This window comes from Zeugodacus cucurbitae, chromosome 6 (assembly GCF_028554725.1).
Source record: "Zeugodacus cucurbitae isolate PBARC_wt_2022May chromosome 6, idZeuCucr1.2, whole genome shotgun sequence".
In the NCBI taxonomy this organism is placed as follows: Eukaryota; Metazoa; Arthropoda; class Insecta; order Diptera; family Tephritidae; genus Zeugodacus; species Zeugodacus cucurbitae.
Genome location: NC_071671.1, coordinates 72412435 through 72432267, shown reverse-complemented (window position 1 = coordinate 72432267; position 19833 = coordinate 72412435). Strand labels below are relative to the sequence as shown.

At 38.2% G+C, this 19833-nt stretch overlaps 1 protein-coding gene across 1 annotated transcript in view; it reads right to left on the bottom strand.

Annotated features, from left to right (window-relative positions):
* Positions 1-649: 649 nt before the first annotated feature.
* LOC105221357 (uncharacterized) overlaps positions 650-19833 on the bottom strand; it is a 176660-nt gene continuing 157476 nt past the window's right edge. Inside the window, 5 exon segments of the mRNA XM_054234723.1 lie at positions 650-8065; positions 8124-8318; positions 11804-11899; positions 12337-12470; positions 14402-14620. Coding sequence (XP_054090698.1) covers positions 5510-8065; positions 8124-8318; positions 11804-11899; positions 12337-12470; positions 14402-14620 — 3200 coding nt within the window. The 3' untranslated portion in view covers positions 650-5509.

Sequence of the window (19833 nt, the reverse complement as noted above, 5' to 3'; positions counted from 1 at the left end):
TCAACAATCTGCGTCGCAGTGACGTCATCATGCAGGGAGATTGCTATATCCACGACACGCCTTTGCATACTTTCCGGCGGACTGTTACACTGTCGTCTAATAAGAAAAATATAATGCCCAATCGAATGATAAAAACTTGTTGGTTTGCAATTGTTTTCACGTTTTATTTTTACTTTTATTCATAATTTTCTCAATAATTCTCAATGTGTTGTTTGCTTTAGTTCCACTTTGTTGGCGTTTAGTACAACATTTAATTAGAAATAATTTATGGATGCATGTCTTTGCATTATTTAAGCTTTTTTCGATCATAACTTAAGTATAAGTACACATAAGATTCTTGCACACATAGATTTCACATTTTTTTGGCTTAATTACTAGTTGCTCAGCTTGAGAGAATGCTCATTTCATTTGTAAGGTATGTATGTATTATGTGTTCTTTGATTTTTGGAGACTTTCTACAACAAGTTTCACGGCGTTTAGCTAAATAAGTTTGCTCTCGCTTTGACTTTGTTGGTTAGGAATTATGCAAAAGTAGTCATGTGACATGTAACAATGATATGGGCGTTCATTAATAATAACAAATACTTAGGTACTTTATGATGTGTGACGGTGAGGAGATGTCAAGTGTTTTAAAAATATAATTTATCAATTTTTATTTTTTCTTCTTTTATTATTTTTTACGATTTCTCATAATGGTGGTGAGAATGAAACTAGCATCGGTGGCTGTAACATTTTGCTCTCTTTTTGATCTCTTTTCACTATCGCTCTTCAACTTTTTTTCATTTGTATGACTTAACTTTTTTTTTATTTGAAAAAAAGGTAGTTGTTTTTAATTCCAAGCCATTTTAGGATGAGTTGATTGATCTACATATAATACTTTCAAAAATAAGTCAACAAAATGGATTTTTTCATATGAAATTTGGGATGCTTGTGTCGGATTTCTGCAGCCTGACGACGAATTAATGTAGCTCGCTTTTAGGCGCTGCATTTTCCCACGTAACGGTAGTGTTGAGAACTTTATGCTGCTGCTTTTGCTGCTGTTGTGATACTAATTTCCTATTTTGTTTTTGTTATATGGCATACTTTTGTTGGTGTCGGTGCCACCGGCCAAGTTTTGCTTTACTTAAACATACATAATTTGTTTACAGTTACATTACATTAGATTCTTGTTACTTAAGCCTTTCTTATAACTACATTTACTAATTATTTCATAAATTACGCAAAGTACTATTTGCTTTTTGTTCATCTTAGTTTAACTATTTACGACTATTTAGTCTGCTAGTGCCAATTGCAGCGTGCTTTCACACACGCGTTTTTTCATAAATTTTAGTTTTCCTCACATTCTGGTACACCCTGCTACCCCTGCCCCCGCCGGGGATCTCGCTCAGTGCAAGCGCCTGGTGGACAGTGTTTGGGCGCACAGGGTGAGATGTGTTTTAAAAATTTTTTCATTCATAAGAATTGGGCGTTCATTTGTTTATTTGTTCATAAAACTGTCAATTAATTTTATCATATTTCTATATACATATTACAAACATACATACATTCAACAACAAAGTCATTTTGTATATTTTCATTTTCATAAGAAACGGGAGAGGTCTAGGAAAACTTGTGAATGAAAGGACAAGGACACGGAGACAATGCAAAAATTCCAAAATACCACAGAAATTAAAAGAGCTTTCATTACGATGACACTTTGTTTTATGTTATAGAATTCGAATGGATTCTATGAAATTAAAATTAACTTAAATAGTGAGAACTGTATTCTTATCTAATTTGTCTTAAACCCCAGTTCCTTGGTGGATCCTACAAATAGCATATTCTAAATTATTTCTACTGAATACGGATTTAATGCATTCTCGTAATCCTTTTCTAACTGTGAAAGAGGCGGGTATAAATAAAGGTGGCCTTTAATGAGTACTCGAATGTAAGAGTACACAAACAAGATTCTACTTTCCCATTAAACGAAAATGTTGTAGAAATTATTTCATAATTATTATTTATTGATATGGGGGTAAGAAAATCGATTAGACTCTTACTATAATCTCACGGAATAAATATTTCTTAACTTTTTTACAACATATGAATTGACATATGGATAAATGTTGGGAACCCGCAGTTGGACTTATGCTTAAAAAAATTAAAAAAAACCTAAAACTCCTAAAATGGATGAATACATCACTATTAACAACTCTGTTGTTCACAAACCAGGGTTGCATAGAGAAATTTCTGAAAGTAGTCTTATGGACAGATAGGAGACATTGAAGCGACAATTTTCTTGAGTAAATCGTTGGAAATTTTATACAAAATATTTTCAAATTAATATTTCAAATAATATTAAATGCTGGTGGTTTCCCAATAAGAGCATTATTTTCAAATCTTACATATCTACTACTTCAGCAATCGAATTCTGGCATTTTGAAAGAAATATGTTTTGAAACTCGTGCGATATTTATAACTATATAAACGATGTCGATCAATTAAAAGGTTTTGACTATGTGTTGTAATAAAAGCTTTAATCATGCATTGTATTAGGAATATATTTTAATAAGCTTCGAAAGTTTGCACAAACTGAGAGGGCTTCTATATATTTCGCAATATTTTAATTTGATTAAATTGCCTCTCTGGCCTTGTTAAATGGAATACTCTTGATGAATCTATGGAAAAAGGAGTGTATTTTACAAATCTGAGGATCTACAAATCTAACGGGATTTGATCAATATTTAAAAGTGTAACTGCAGACACTCAGTTCGCTCTCTCTGCAAAAATCTAAAATGCCAAGTGACAGAGCGTTTATTTTATATCAAATTACAACAACATCTACTTTGGATGCGCTTCGCTTGGTAATCGGCTTCATCATTGTCTTACAAATTGTGTTTCTTAGCTTTTGCTTTTGCTTTTGTTTTTGTTTTACGTTTTTGGTTTTTTGTTTGCTTTTTACTTGCTGAAAAATAAGGCCCGTGGATACACTATAAAAAAGCGAATTCTAAGTACTAAGTTCATCGTTTGGTTTCTAATCGTTTTCGTTCAAATGTCAGCAATAAGATTTGCAATAAGATTTGCTAAAATGCGTTTTGTGGTTCTCAATATTTTTATTTACCTAATTCCTTAGACGCTAGAAGGGCTCCTTAACCTTAAGATATTCTGTTGATTTCTTATACTAGATGACTTTAATTTATTATTTAATTTACTCTTTAATTTGAGAGCATTTTGGTTGTAAACATTCATTTGTCTTTTTGTTATTTTTTATAATAAATATAGCAATATCTACTATATTCCAATTTGCATGTTCATTTCTTCATTTCATTGTTTAACATTTAACATTCAGCTGTGCTAAGAATTCTAAGTGCTGCAAGTTCTTCTAACATCTACTTTGCATATGTTTATCCTACGATCGGTTGAGCTTCCGCTGTTTTTTATTTCAAACACATCCTTAAGAATCGGCTGCCTTTCCATTAGCATTAGCCAATATTCTATTTGTGACCTTCAGTTGAACTCATAACTCCTCCATTAAATATAAATTCACTTATTTATCAAAAGTTCCCGCAGCTTTCATAGTCAAATGTCGAGCTTTCATGTTGCTCTTTGGAATAAAGAAGCTTTTCTCCTTACAGTAGAGCTTTGCACATGAGAGTACGGAAGCTTCCATTTAACACCATTTTCTAATGCCAACTGCTTAGCGAAGGGCTCAACAGACCTAACCTATGCTTTCGTTTCAATGCTTTGTTAGTTTCTCAAATTGTACAATATTAGATTTATTTAATTGGAAAATGTGTTCGGTTATGTATGCAAGTCTCCAAAAAAAATAACATTATCAAATTGTTGTTGTCATTTTTGGTATAAAAAATAGAAAAGTTTATAAACGTTTATATATTTGTATTGGAAAAAATTGATATTCATTATTCATTATGTATGTACGTTAGCTTCAATAAATATTTGTTTGCTCTTGCAAAAAGTGTCTCTAAACTTCGGACTAAGTTCATATCAAGGTCTGCCTTCTACCGTTGCAGCGTCTACTACAAATGCACTTACCAATATACAGTTACATGCGTTTCGTAGATATACATATTTTCTTCTTCTTTTTCTTCTTTTTTAAGTAGGAATTTTGGATATGACTCTTTGTTTTGTTTTCTTAGATGATTCATTGATCTTTTAAATATACTTGTATAGTATTGTGTAAATATATTTTTTTTTTGTATATTTTATGATTGTTTACCAATATTCAATTATTGTTTTGTTTTGCTTTTCTTTCTTCCTTGTCGAATTGAGTTCATTTTGTTTTGTGTATTTTTTTTTGTGATTGAGAGATCGAGAGCGCATTTTAGTAACAGGATTTTCAGTGAGTAATCTTATTCAAATAGAGATTTCTAGAATATTACATGAAAGCAGAAACAAAGGTGTTTAAAAGAGAGAGGAATAAAAATTTAAAGCTTTGAGATGTACAGTGCTTAGCCATTGAAGTATTGGCTTGATACTCTCTTTTTTGTAAAATATAAACAGACCGAAAGGCATAGCCTTACTGCCAAAGATATCAATACACAGTTAACAGTTAAATAGAAAATTAAATTATTGGTTTTGAATAACAACTAAAGAGAATGTAATAAAGCGAAGGTAATACTCAAAATCCCACAAGAATTACTTCTGTGCTCTTTACTCAGATTTCAGTTGGAAGCTTTCAAATAATTACCGTTAATGCCGGGAGATCAAATGCGATTATAATGGGCAGCTCCAACGCACATAAATAAGTTTACGCACGCACTTCTCAAAGCTGCTTCTCACTGTACTACGTGTGACCATCGCTACTTCTTCGTTTTACTTATTTCATCCTTATATTAAATCCTATGTCATATATGTTTCTTTATTATTAACTTTATCACATCAATTTTATTTGATGACTTTCCATTGGTATAGTGTTGCTGACTCGACCCAAATACATTTGTACTCTGACAATCCTAGTCGCGAGACTTGGAAATTACCCTCTGAACTTGCTGTGGAGCTGAATGATGCTGACTAAACCGAAACCGAAACCGAAAATATGCGAAATGTAATCTTCTAAAGTCGCTGAAGACGAAGATGTACGAACACACATCTCACGTTTAAAGACGAAGATGACACGAAGTCACCAGGATGGTGATGCTCTTGATTGTTGGTCCTACTTGCAATAATGGAGATTCAGTTTTCAATATTCAGGCTAAAGGTAGGGTAGGGTAGAGTGTGGAACTTTTTTTTACTATTGTTGTATGGCTGCCTTCCAATGACGCTAAAATTTTTCTAAGTTAAGTTAAGTTTCGCTAAGAATAGCTATTTGTGCGTTTCACCAGCGCCTGTTCGTTTCGTTTTTCTAATCGTTCGCCTCCTCACAACTTGCACACTGCCTCCGTGGCTGCTACCATGACCTGCATCCTTTTCAACACTTATCGAGTCTATTTCAGCTTCGCGCTTATTTCACCAGCTCTCTTCAGCCCCGGTGTCCCTAACAACCGCCATACCATGGAAAGGTCCAGCACCATCAGTGCGGAGGCACCACCGGCCGCGTCATGCCACCGAATTTATGTCGTGATTGTGGCTTCTCGACCATGTAGTCTTCGTACGTGTATAACGGTGTAATTTTCAGGCCCGTCTTTTCGGGTATTATTTTGAATTGTGGCTGATCGGTACTAACCAACATCGGCCGTTTTATTGAGTGCATGTACTCGGGATGTGAGGCACCTAGGGGTCGACGGCTTGACGGGACATTCATTTTCTTGCAAGGCTCGGGTTTGGTTTCGACATTCATTTGGCAGTTTTGGGCTGAATACTTGTTTGGCTTGTAGATGGAGAATATGTTATTGATTAGACTGAGTGCTGAATGACCTCCGGCAGAGGGGTGAGGTCCACCGGTTGTAGGCTGTTTGGTCTGAACTTCATGATCTGTGTAGAAGTTATTATATTTGTAAGAGGGTAGGCTATCTGCGACCGGGTACACTTTGTGGCCATAGTTATAGGCGCGGTGGAGGGGCGAGCCAGCTTGTTCAAAAAAATGAAAGTCACCTGAATTGTTGGCGCCATGATGTAGTGAGGAGCCGTCAGGCGCCGACGACTCCACTTGTGGCGGAGAGGGCATACCCTCGAGAAGCGATTTCTTTATCATCATTCGTTCCTGCTCACGATCGTGCATATCGATAGGCTGGCCGTTGTTATAGCAACCTACACTGACACTTTTCGCCTTCAAATTGCTTTGCATATTCCGACGTTGCATATCTAAATCAACGGGACTCGGTGGCTTATCCAATTCGGCCCAATACTTTTCCAAGTCTACATTAAAGTCTTCCAAGTCCATTTCGGTGGAGTCCGAGCACGTGTCGTCATCATAACGATTAGGTGGTTGTACTTCCAAAAGAGACTTGCTACGCGCCGGACGCCTATATTGGTTTGTATAGTGCAAACTTGGTCCAGCATTGGATAGATAGCGCTCGTCTTCGTCTAGGAATTTGTCTTGCAGTAGCAGACGTTCTCGTTCATCGCGAATGAAATGATCGAGATCGGTGTCGTAGGCCATGGCGCGGCAGTGTAAATGTTCTTCTTCTTCGGCTGCCGGGTGGTGGCCTGGACAGTGTAGGCGCGAACGCGACCTGGCAATATGGCGCTGTTGCTGGCGGTGGTAGCAATAGTCATCGGCGGCACAACAACAAATTACCGTTGGTGGCGGCGGCGGTGGCTGCTCACACTCACGATCGCTGTGGCGTTCACGTTCATGATCGCGCCCACGTCCCGAGTGTATAGAGTAGCGCGAAGCCGCTGCCACACGCTGGCTACCGCGTTCCCGTTCTTCGACCCAATCGGCGGTGGTGGAGGCGGAGGCGGTATGTAGGTTTCTGTTGCTACCACCGCTGGCGCCAGCGCTATACATGCCCACGGGCGTGCCACGGCTGCGCCATGTACGACGTCCGGCCGCCGCCGTGTAGCTCGGATAGATTTCGTCAAGCAGGCAATTGGCGCTGGTGCAATGTTCGCGCGCGCAACATGAATGTGGCGCCGGAGGTGGCGGCGGCGTTGACGTCGGCGCTTCGTGAGTCACATATGCTAGCGTGCTCTCGTCAAGGCTGCTGCTGCAGTAGTAGCCCGCGGACTTGCGGAAGGCCTCTTGTTTGTCGCGGCGCGTTGCGCCCGTTTGCGGCAGTTCGTAGTCCATCACATCGAAGGGTGTCGTCTTAGACGTCGTGGCACTAAACGAATACGATTTGGGCACATTGGTTTTCTTCAATATGGATGTGGTACCACCACCTTCATAGGATGTGCCACCACTCATCACATAACAACTCTGCGATTTTGGATACTGAAACTCCTTACAGCTAATTGAGCGGTGCAACCCATAACCGGAGGAACCTTCCCCTTCGCCACGCTTGCCCTTACTACCAACATTCGGTGGCACATCATCCAAAGCATCCTCCACAAAGAACTCATCCTGTTCACGGATGTTGCGAAGCTTGCGATACGTTCCATATTTTAGGCACTCCGGCACATAGTCCTCTTCAAGATCTTCGGAGCGATTTGAATAGATATTGTCTGTATACCACGTCGGGTCAAGTTGTTTCGGTTTGGGTTTAGCTTGTTGCATTCGATCTCGTTTCGATTGACGGTAACTTTCAAAGCAAATATTTTTCATTCTCTCCAATTTCTGTTCTCTTATGCGCTCCCAGTTCTCCCAATTCTTATCATTTTTACTTCTACTACTGGCAGTGGCCGCATCGAAACCCCCATAGTACTCCTCTTCTGCACCCCCAGTGTAGTCGTCATTGTAATCAATATTTATGTTCTTCATCCCGTGCTCGGCAGGCGGTGCACTGGGTTCGCGACCCAGGTTGTTGTAACTCGCGCCACTGCCACCATTCTCGGAAACTACAATTCTTATTCTACGTTTCGTTTTATCTAAAAGCTTTGATGACAGCGAAGACTTCTGCGGCTTGTCACGCTCAGCTGGCGGCTCTTTTGGCTGTCACACCTCTTGCAGGTACTTAACGGGGCAATAGCCCTGACGATTGTCTGCAGAGCGCACCATCACCATGCCATTGACCTCATCGCCGGTCTGTAGTGAATCATTTGAATATGAATTTTCTTAAATGCAAAATATGAGAAATTTGTACCTGTATAACTATTTGATCCCGCAAAAGCGTCATACTCTCGCCTCGCTCACCATCGGATACCTGCAAGTTGTGTGTGACCTGCAACGGCTTCTCATTGGCATTCAGACGCACGCAATATTTGGATGGGAAGTAACCGACGCGTCCTAGTAATTTGCCCTGCCACCAGTCTGGGTCTGAGGTGTCGATGACCGTGACCTGTTAAAGAAGGGAATATTTAGACAGATTCACAAAGCGATTTAAAAACACAACGACTGAAAGGTAGTCGAAAAAAGAAAACTGAACAAAAATATGGCAAATTTACGAGGATTTAAGTATGATAAAACCGAAATCACAAATTACTCGCATGAAATGAAGAATCGACAATATATCTATATGGGTGGCGGCCGCGTTTGTATACAACCCTTCGTAGATTCCAGGTTTGATTCACGCCTCAAACAATAAAAAAAATTAAAGCAGTTGTCCTTCGACACATAACGGTGGAATGTATTTCTCCTAAGATTAATTCTCCTTTAAAGGCCCTTTCATTCTTCAGGAAAAGTTTGATACCAATCGGTCGATTGAGAGATTGAGGCAGTGAGGTGCGGATTCTTACTAAGATCGTTTGAAGTATTGTTCTTGGAAAAACCTTTGATTGCAATCGAAGCCCGAAGTTTGAAGTGTTCTATTCTATACGCATTTTATATATATGTAATATTATATTCTTACACAAGTGTTTTCCCTGCTTTACCTTCATCTTCTTCTCCTTCCTTATGTCTTCTTCCATCTCTCTGATTTAGTGTTTTGGAAGTAAACATGTTTTTCAATGTTTCTATAACTATCCCCTCTTCCCTCTTGTAGTAATTAATAAAAAGCCTTGGAATTCTCTTATTTTTTATTTTATTTTATTTTTGATTCCTTCCACACCTAATTCAATGGCAGCGCGCTTCAAAGCGAGAGTGGATTCTTCATTTAAGTGTAAAAATATTTGAAATCAACAACGAAACAAAGCTGCCATTGGCACCTGTAAGCGCAGTGAAGCCAGTAGACGGCAGAGCTTGGCTATTGAGCCACTTGTGTAAACAAACACATACACACACACGCATACAAGCACACCGCCGTTAGAGGTTAATAAATAAAGCGGAGAAGTTGCACGAAAGCGCAAACGGATTGGTTTAAAGGGCGTCCAGTGAAGCGATTACCCATCAATCGTTTGAGCACCAGCAAGCACTCACACACACACACACACACACACACACACACACATATATATATATATATATGTAAGTGCATGCAAGTGTGCCAAAACGAATGTATTTGTGTGCGTGTGTGTGTGTGCACTTCAGCGTAAACTGGCGCTTTTATTGCCAGCCAATCTAATTGACGTGCCTTTAATTCTAATCAAAAACGCCAGAAGCAACCTTACATATCAGCAACAACAACGACAACGACAAAGGAAGGAATAAATGGCTCGCAGCTGCAGCAATTACCCGCGAAGGTAGTAAAATCGCTTTGCAACGTGGCGCCAAAGCACTTTTCTTCCTATAAATTCCAATTGGCGTTGCTGCGCTCTTCATTTCGCTTGTTCGCTTGTTCGCCTGTTCTTTGTTGCTGTTGGTGGCGGTTGGTTGCTGTTTGTTGTCGGAATCATGAATTTGTCTAGCCTTCAAGCTCATCGATTTGTGTTATTATGTTGTACACAACGCCGTTATGCTGTCCTTGCTGTTACTGTTACACTCCCCTCTCCCCCCTGAATTTGCTGCCTCTTTCTGCATTTCAATATTTCTCCTTTGTTTCGCCTGTTTATGCTTTTCCACCTTCTTCCGCTTCCTGCTCCATAACAACATCCACAAACACTCACATACCGCTTCCTCACCGGCCCAGATTTGTGTGGCGGCTGCTGCGGTTGCAAATGGAAAATCGCTCTGCGGAGCTGCCACACCTACTGAATGACACAGCAATCAGTTTCTAACGGCAGTTAATACAACAGACAACAAGATTCTTGTTAACATTGGCATCCGTTAACTGTTTTCGCTTTGTCTTTCAATTAAACATTATATTGTTGTTGCAAAATTATGTTGGCAATCCATTCGACGTTGCCAGATCTATTACATCTACTTGGGGCTGCTGCCATGAATAACGAACGCTTTGTGGGGCTTGATATTTCATGACAAAAATATTCCGTTTTCCTATAATTTCAATAATATTTAAATGCCGTCTTTAAATTATTTGCCATCATTAATTCTAAACTTAGAGAGCTTTTGGAGAACTCAATGGAGCTTCAAGATGGATTAGAACAAATATATCTGAAACATAATACATGAAATTCGACGGGAAATTGAACCAGGTGAGACCGGAACTGATATCATCCGTCTTGAGGGATTTTTGAGTATGGACGAAATTTCGAGGCATATGTTTTCAAATGAGCCTTTTGTGAAAATAATGGCCGCTCAACATTTTATTTGCATTTTGTTGCGATACTCGAACTATTTCTCTTGAAACACTATACTATTTAATAAAAGCATTGCATGTTGTTCGTGTTGCTGCGAGCAGGCATTTTTCATTAAAAATTCAACGGCCTTTAATTTTATTTAAACTCGAGCCTTGTTTACTATTCGTTTTGCTTTCATATTATATTTGAATATTTCATGATTTGTTTATTGCTCATTTCATTGTTTTCACTGATTATTTTGCCTTTATCGTGGTCGCTATACTTATTTTTCGTTGTATTGTGGGCACCTGGGAATTCGCACTAGCCCTGTAGGAAAACTGCATAGTGATTAAAAATATATATAATATTTTTTTGAAATTGTGTAAATTTCCCGGGTCTATGTTTCGGAAGAAACGCTGCTCTTTAATAGTTGTTGTTTTCTCAGTTTGCACTGTCAATCAAGAAGTGCACAGAAACAGGTTGAAGCGCCGTTTGCATAGCTGCAAATCTAAATGTTGCATGCCACATTTGTGCCACGAGCAGCGCTAAATATTTCATGATTTCGTTGAATCGCCGAACCATAGAACAAATTCATTTGAAACCATAAATAAACTTGTAAATACGATGTATGAGCGTTAAAGTCGTGCAGAAAGCGAGCGGGAAATCCTATTTATTGCCTTAATTGCCTCTGTGTTCATTTATTAAATGAAATACGCGTTCGCTCGGTCACATATGCGTTTCAATTAAAATATATTAGCTTTATTTATGACAGTGCAATTTGTTTCGTATTCGCTGTCGATAAGGCAACTACCGTTACAATTGGCCTGTCATTTTTCATTTTTTAATAAATATTCTCTGATATTTAAATTGCATGATAGTAAATACATAACTGTTAATCCACAAGCACAGACGAGCATACTGTGAAATTTTTCGTTTGGTGGCATACTTATTTCGGACTTCATGCTTCCGCCTCAGCTGAGTATGTGAGGGTGGGTGTGAAGGGTTGAGAGCTCATGTCTGGGTAGAGTAGAAATTTAGAGTATCCAAGGGACATTGATGTGAGAACGCACTAAAATCTTCAAGACTCAAGACTATTAAAAAGAACCCGTCACTTTCATACCATTTGACCCCGTAGACACAAATGAAAGTGAATGGTGTATTGCTTTGTTAGTTTGGAAGATCCATGTATGCCACGGGGCATTAAGAATATGAATCTTTATACAATGTTGGCCAAGAAATGTAAAGTGCAAGTAGAAACTAGTGATTAACTTACCTTGTAACCAGCTTTCAGGTCTAACTCGTCAGCGTGGCGTGCTTTGAAATTGTACAGAATTACATACAAATTCGTTGGCAATAAGCGGTGAGATTTCTGACAAGAAGAATTCAAAAAATGTATAATTACTTCTTTGTTTTGACTGAGAGAGCTCATAAAAGAAAACTAAAATTGAGTAGTAAAATAAAAAACAAAACTAGTTATTCAGAAAGAAATACTTTCGAGGCAAGCTGTTTGTTAACCCTTTGAGTTACAGCTATAGCGGTGAATGGGTGTGTTCACGATGGTTGCAATCGACCGCCAAACAGTGGAGGCACTCAGCTCAGCCCGGGAAATCATCGTTCTTGTTGTTCGTTCGTTCATTGACTCCAATAAGGTTTGGACGCATGGCAGCCATTGTGAGCACACCCATTGCAGAGATCGATGATCATTTGCCGAACAAATTGGCAATCACACTGAAGAGCACAACAGAGCAACTGAAAATCAAATCGAAGCGAATCGAACTAAAAACGGAATACCTGAAATTGCCTTACTGGTGAGGGGCATGGCGAGGTGCTCGCCGACGACTGCGACTTCTCCATCTCGTCGGGCAGGTCGACGCTGCCGCCGCGCATGCCGCGCGTGGCGTACAGCAGCTTGCGGCCCTGGTGTGAGGGGCTGGAGGGCGCTGTAAATGCACGTTTGAATGCTGCATTAAATTTGTTACAAATGTATGGGGGGTGGGGATGGTCGTGGAATGGGGATAGGCAAGTTGTCGGGGTTGTAACGGTGTGTAACGAACGAGCAGAGTGTGTGTGGCAAGTATTGTGGCGCGTCAGTTGCAACAGTTCTCCACATATGTATGCGTGTTTGTGTGTGATTGAATAGGTGTTTGTTGTTGTTGTTGCAATCGTTGGCGATGGAATGTTGTTGTTGGTGCACGTGGCCATGGTGTGTGTGCGAGGCGTGTGAGTGGCGTGTGGCGTGCAGTCAGCAAAGTTGTTGAAAGGGAGAGAAAGAGAAGAAGAAGAAGAAAAACGAAAAAGAAAATGGAAAACAAAATGAAATGAAATGAAATTAAACGAAAGCACACGCACAAAGTGCTAAGGCTCAAATTTTGCTCAACAATTTCACTTAATTTCGCTTGTAACTAATAATTGTTTTTGCAATTCGCTAATTATTTACGCCAATGCTACTTAAAGTTCGAAACGAGAAATTAAATACTTCTACTCCATACACCGTTTGATCATGTACAGTCGTGTACCAAAGCATTGGTGGGCGATGTCTATGTGAGGTTGTGTGGGTGCTGGGCGTGTGTGTGTGTAATTGAATTGAATTGCAATTAAAATGTTGAAATGAGCGGCGTGAATGTACAGATGAGCGAGTCGAAATTAAAATTAAAATGAAAATTGTAATTGAACCGTGATGATTACGTACGATAGAGACAAGCGCTAGCTACCAGCGTGAACGCCTTAAGATAGATTCAACTTTATATATCATGTAACTCATTAACGCAACAACTGAACGCTTAAATATTATATATGTACGATATATATATATATATACATGGATATTAAATGCTTTACGCTACATATAACTATGGTGAATAACTGTTATAATTGTAACTGTATATGTAACTGTTCAACCTTATATAAATGAGTAATTGCTATTTAATTTACGAACGAACAAACTAGAAACGCAACAAAAATACTTTCAATTGCAAACGCTCAAGTGTTCACAAGGACTTTTCTAAAATTGCAAATTGCTAACGGTACTATTACATACAATAAATTATTTTCAGATTTTTTCCGCATTCGAATTGGTGAAATGAATTTGGAATGTCAGACATCACAAGATGTGGATACTCGTATATTTGTGAGAGTTATTGTGGGTTTAATTGGTCTCCGGTGTTGCCATATCTGCCTAACAAATCTTTAAAGTCCATCTGAACTCCAAAAATGAGGGCTTATGATCTCTGCTGCTTGGAATGGAATGTTGCGAAAACTGACTTCATTGATGTTGGAGATGTGACCGACTTTATAGCGGTTGAGGAGGGTTAAACCCAGGAAGATCGGTGGAATTAGAAGCTATTAAAAACGAAGACAAAAGTCACTTTTGGAATATATATTTTCTCTGCTTCTTTGCTCCCGATGAACCCGACTTTTAACACAAAATAATTTAAGAGTCGTATTTGATTGGGGGTCTTAGAGAGAACGAATTTAGTTGCGAAAAGCAAAAATCTGCAAGTGAAAATGGGTTGTTGCATGGAAAGCAGGTAGATCAAACAGCTATCTAAATTTGATTACAACTTTTCGGGGGTTTCAGGCTTTTCGAGACCGGTTCCAGGAAATAGTGACTGCTTCTTATTTAGGTGGAAGTTGGAGTAAATATAATCGATGCTTTTGTGGTTGGAAAATGTCTTCAGTGCCTAACTAGGGGTTTTGAAACGGACGCTATGCAGGAGTAATTGATGCTTTGGTTAATAAGTTTAAAGGTTAGGTAGCATATATCATGTTTTGGTTTCGAAAGCTCGCGGCACTCGTTGCACATATGAGCTTAGCCCTAGTGCATGTATTTGTGTGTGTGTGTGTGTGAGCAAATGCCTGGGTGTGTACTTACAATGCAAACGGCTATTGTTCGATGGCGGAGTATTATGCTCCAAGTGGCCGCCGGATCCGCCGTGGTAATACACGCTGCCGCCACCAACAACTGTTGTTGTACCGATGACCGGCTGTTGGCGCCGACGCATTTGGCCGTGCAGTTCTGTCGATTCTGGTGAGTCCAAGCTCAGCGATTTCATGCGCAAATTCAACTTTTGGCGACGCGGCGAGTGGGGGGCTGCTTGTTGTTCGGGCGATGACCAAATAATTTGTGCAATTGATTTGACGATGTTGTTGTTGGCATAAGCATTGGTTGTTGTAAGCATAATAAACGTTAGCCATTCGTATGCGACGTTGTTGTGTTTTATTTGTTGTTGTTGTTGTTTTTATTGTACAACATGACGTATGATGAATATTTGATTTGATGATGAATTGATTTTGAATTTTTGGTTTGAACACAAAAAAAGAGTGTTGAAGAAAAAATTTGTTTCGAAAAAACGCATTAATTTTCCATTATCTCAACTATGCATAGAACTTACAATTAATAATTAATTAATGAATAATATTGAACAACTAGGGCATAAATATAGCTGAATTTGAATATTTAGATAATAAATTTTCTGGATAATAAAGTAGGAAACATTTAGTGAGCAAAGCAGTTGGAAGTTGGAGTTTGTCTTTTTCATTTGATTTCCAATTCTGTGTCGGTGATTGTGAGTAGTGTGTACACATAAAGATAGCGACTGGTTGGACCGGTAGGTCTGTGAGAGGAGGCGGAGGGTGGCTTGGTAAGCTCAGAGGTCGAGTTAAGCAATTTCGGAGGCGGCTCTGCGCCCAAAAGCAATCGATCCAATCGGTGTAGAGTGATTTTTAGTTTCAAGAGGATATTTGCCGTTTAAGTGAAGGGTGTCGCGGGTGCTCCCAGTACAGTTTCTAGTGCTATTACGATAAGTGTTGGAAGGAACAAAACGTGCACAAACATAAAAAATTTCTTAAATCTAACATCTAGTGCGCAGCTAAGTTTGTAAGTGCTAGATGTGTGTCTATTGGCAAGGAGTGCATTTCTTAATTCAGCTTTGCATTGCTTCGTGCTGTCTTCATGGTGGACATCTCTATGTAAGCGCTAACACATATAACTTACTGGCCTCTACGGCGCCATAATAAGAGAACGGAACGTTTGATTGTATTAAGGACATACTAAGTATTGCTTGTTCAAGCAAAAGCTCAAAATAAAATAAGAAGATCACTAAAAAATTTTAACAAAATGGAGCAAACACAAAAGACATAAAATTATTTTATTTTTTTCTGGTAACGGATAAAGAAAAAGATTTACATTTTTGACTTAATATTTTTAGTTCAAAAATATTTGATTGCTATCCTGCTATCAATAACCCATTAAGCAATGAGTGATAACGCCATAAACAGCTCTTTTAACCTTCATATGACCCCCAAACAGCGTGTCGAATAACAACCGATGGTAAATATTTACTTACTTCACTTTACCCTTCATGAAATTGGCCCACAGTAATTTCTTTCTTTTAATTTGAATTTTCAAATGCAATTAACTATAAAATTAATTTATTTAAGCGCCATAAATTAATCAACTCAATCGGCATAGTTGTGTTTGTGGCAGAGTTGCAATTTCGCCATTTCGTGTGAATAATGAATGTCCGTGTATACTAAACAACAATTGTAAAATATGAAATCGAAAGAACTTGATTACAAAGCACTTTTTTGCAATTGCAATTTTTGTGCAAATTAAATCACAGTGTAAGTGGCCGCATGTTGGTTAAATATAATATTTATGTGCAAGTAAAATAGAAAACAAATAAAACAACAACAAATATTTACATTTAGATGTGTTTAATATATAATTTATTTATTTCATTTAATTTTTTATTTTAATGAACACACACGCACACGGCTAACACAATACAACAATAACACTTAATTATATTTCATTTACGCCATTTCATTTCTAAAGTTTAACACACACTGAATAAATAATTCTCGGGCAAATAATGCAACAAAAAACAATGGAAAGCGTAATAATAACGGTAAAAAATAGCAGTGCTGCATAATTTATATGAAATCACTGCAAATGAAACATTTAGTCGAAATAATTAATGAGGCTAACGGAAATTGCTACGGAGCGAGATTTAATGCACAATCATTACAATTAAATAACGGTATAAGATATAATAATCCACAAAGCTGCAAACACGATGATAATTATAAAAAATAACGGATTACTCAGTATGGAAGCGTATAATAATAAATCACTAATTTTTCATCTTCGCTGAGTAAATACACAGAATTATTTTGAATTGAAGAACAAGTAAATGAAAACAAAAACAAATCGAAAATGAAGTGTGCAATGCAAGAAATAAATTACGAAAGTTCTCTTTAATTTAATTAGTTTATTTGCGTTTCGCGAAAAAATGGCATGATTCCTGGCTGCCGAATACTCTTGAGCGTAGTTAACGGTAAATACTTTACACCTTTTTTTTTAATTCTAGCTACTTGATCAGCATTTAACCTATTGACTTACATTTACAGTGTACAGTTATGAGAAACTATTTTTCGTTTAATTAAGTAACTTATTTTAACAGTGTAACAACAATTTGAATATTTCATGGAACACTATGTAACAAGTTGAAAGCAACTAGAGCAACACTCATGTAACTATTGGTTCTCTGAAAATAATCTAGAAATTTAAAAAACTCTTGTGTGAATGGCCAACAAAGGGAATTTTGACGTAGAAGACACTAGGCAAACATAATAATACTACTTGAAATTTGCTGTTATGCATATAGAACCCACGAAACGGCACTTATATCTGAAATATCTTAATATATTGAATATCTATTGAAGCGCATTTTATCCCGACTTTATTACATAGTGCTCCATAATGTAGTAGTTTATTAAACATATTTAAATTACAGTTATCATTGCTGTCATTGAGGCTATAAATGTGGGTATTTGATTTATTTCGGCCATTGAGGTCATATAACATTCATTATGGTAGGGTAGAAGGGCGGAATTGCTTGGGCTTATAAACAATATAGAATTAAGATAATATTACAAGAAATAAAAATACCAAAAATAAAGAGGTTCTAAACAATATCAAACGATGCGACCAGGTGCGTGGACCGCTCCAAATCCAAATTTAATCCATTGTCACGATTGAATGCGAAGTCATACTTCATAGATATATCAAACAAATTTCGAAATTAAAAATTCGAAATCTCAAAGTCGGCTTAATGGTGCCACCAGTTCACCACTTCTGCTCTTATCTCCCACTCTTCTATTAGTAATACTTATTGTTTCCTTGACTGCTTCTCGGAGCTCACTTCAGTTGCACGCGTTTTTTTGCGGTTTTGGCAGCCGCTATGCCGACGCTTCGTCCACTTTCGCTGGGCGCCGGCGTGGCTGCTCGACTGCTTAGCGAAGCCGTCGTTCTGCTGGCGCACGCAATCTCACTCAGCGAGGAGACGTCGGTAGGCGCTTGCTCGCTGCTGCCACTTTGGCTGTTCTTCAAAATCTTCTTATTCAGCATAAGCGGCTCACCGGGCGAACGCGCTGGACTCGAATTTGTGTCTGCAACTAAAGAGAATATTTGCAAAATGCATCTATAACATGTGATCTCCGACATCCATGCTTGGTTAGTTGGCCTTTGATTAGTAGTAGGTAAGCATGCTTATATTGCAGTTAGAAGGATGCTTTTTTGGACCCGCAAGTTGTCTGGTGTTAGTGTTCCGTTATTAAATGCAATGAGGGGTTCCGTTAAAGGCTCAGTATGTTAGTTGTGGTCAATTGAAGACTCGGCTGCATATTATTTTAGCTCGGCAAGCATAAGTTTATTTAAATATCCCAACTTTAATGAAATTAAATTAAAGTCCTTAGCGCTAATCATTCAGAACCTCGATTTATCAGCTTCCTAAATAAAGTTAATATTAATTTGGATTCTAGAGCAATGACTTCCATATACATGCTGTGCTGAAAGTCAAATTCATGTGCCTCCTAATCCGTCCAAACAATTATTGTGAATACGGCCTTATCTGCTAAATTCAACGAAATTGATATTAAATCATTCGTGACATTAATCTATTTGCGGCAAGAAAATCGATATTTCCCGAAATAATGTGGAACAGAGAGTGATTGCTAAAAAAGAAGACGAAACCAAAACCAAACAAACAAACAAAGTCCACCGCAGGCATCCGTAGACGCCGCGAAGCTTCAGTCCAAAGAAGACATTGCCGACAGTCGAAGGCAACAAAAACACAACAAATAGGTGGAACGGCAATAAAATCAATGAGCGAGAATAAATGCACGCTCTCAAGGCGAAAAATGACAGGCAAAAGCCGTCAAAAGAAGGAGCAGCAACAATAACAAAAACATAAACAAACGAATGAAGAAACAGAATTTCCGAATTTCGTGCGTGTCCAAAACTTTTTATGAGCACACTTTTGTTGTTGTTGTGGCACACAGATATTTATAAATATATGTACAAGAATGCACATGCGTTCGCATTTACATGTGTTACATGGACCCGCATTTATGGGCTCGAACGTCGGCAGAGTTTTTTACGAGTGGGCGAGTCGGTTGCTTTTACACAAATAACGGCAATAATAATAACATCGCTTAATACGAATAATAATAGTAATAGTTGTAATAATGCCAATAGAAGTAAGAAGTCGACATGCAATACAAGACAGCAATGCGAATTATAAGGAAAGTTGGCTCCAGGTTGCTCATACGCACCGACGGTCGACGGTGCTTGAACAAGTATAGCCAACACAACGTGCTCTTTCAAGTTATTGACGTCTTCTAGCAAAATTGTCAATAGCATTGCTCAAATGCTATTACAGTTGAAGCTGCATTGGCAAAAGTAACTGTGTTGGCGAATGAGAACGGAAGGTAAGCCAAACTAGTTTCATCTGCTTATTAGGAGTAGATGATATGAAAAAGGTTTAAGTTTTCTATAGAGTAAAAACAGAGCTCTGTTGTAGTTTTGGTCTTTGAAATTAAAAGATTTTCTCCATTAATAAGATACGCAGCTTCATAGCCGCAACAAAAATATATTTTTTTTTTTACTAATTTTTTCATGAAAATTCAAATTTTTTCTCTCTTACAAAAACAAAACAAAAATTATATATATTTTGGTCCATAAAAACACGGAAGTATTTAGGAAACGAGTTGCGGAAGAGGAAATGATTGTGGCGGAGTTAGCGCTGCGCCGAGAACAACCGAATGGAGACAAAGATACAAAAACCAACATAAAAACCGTTGGGAGTACGCAGTAAGCATGACAAAATAACAAAAATAATTTGAAAGCCCAACACAAACAAAAAAAATAATAATAATTGCGCGAGAGTGCGAAATGAGTGTGATATTATGTCTAGAGACAGCTACAAAGGACGACTTCCCACATACTCATTGTCATTTACA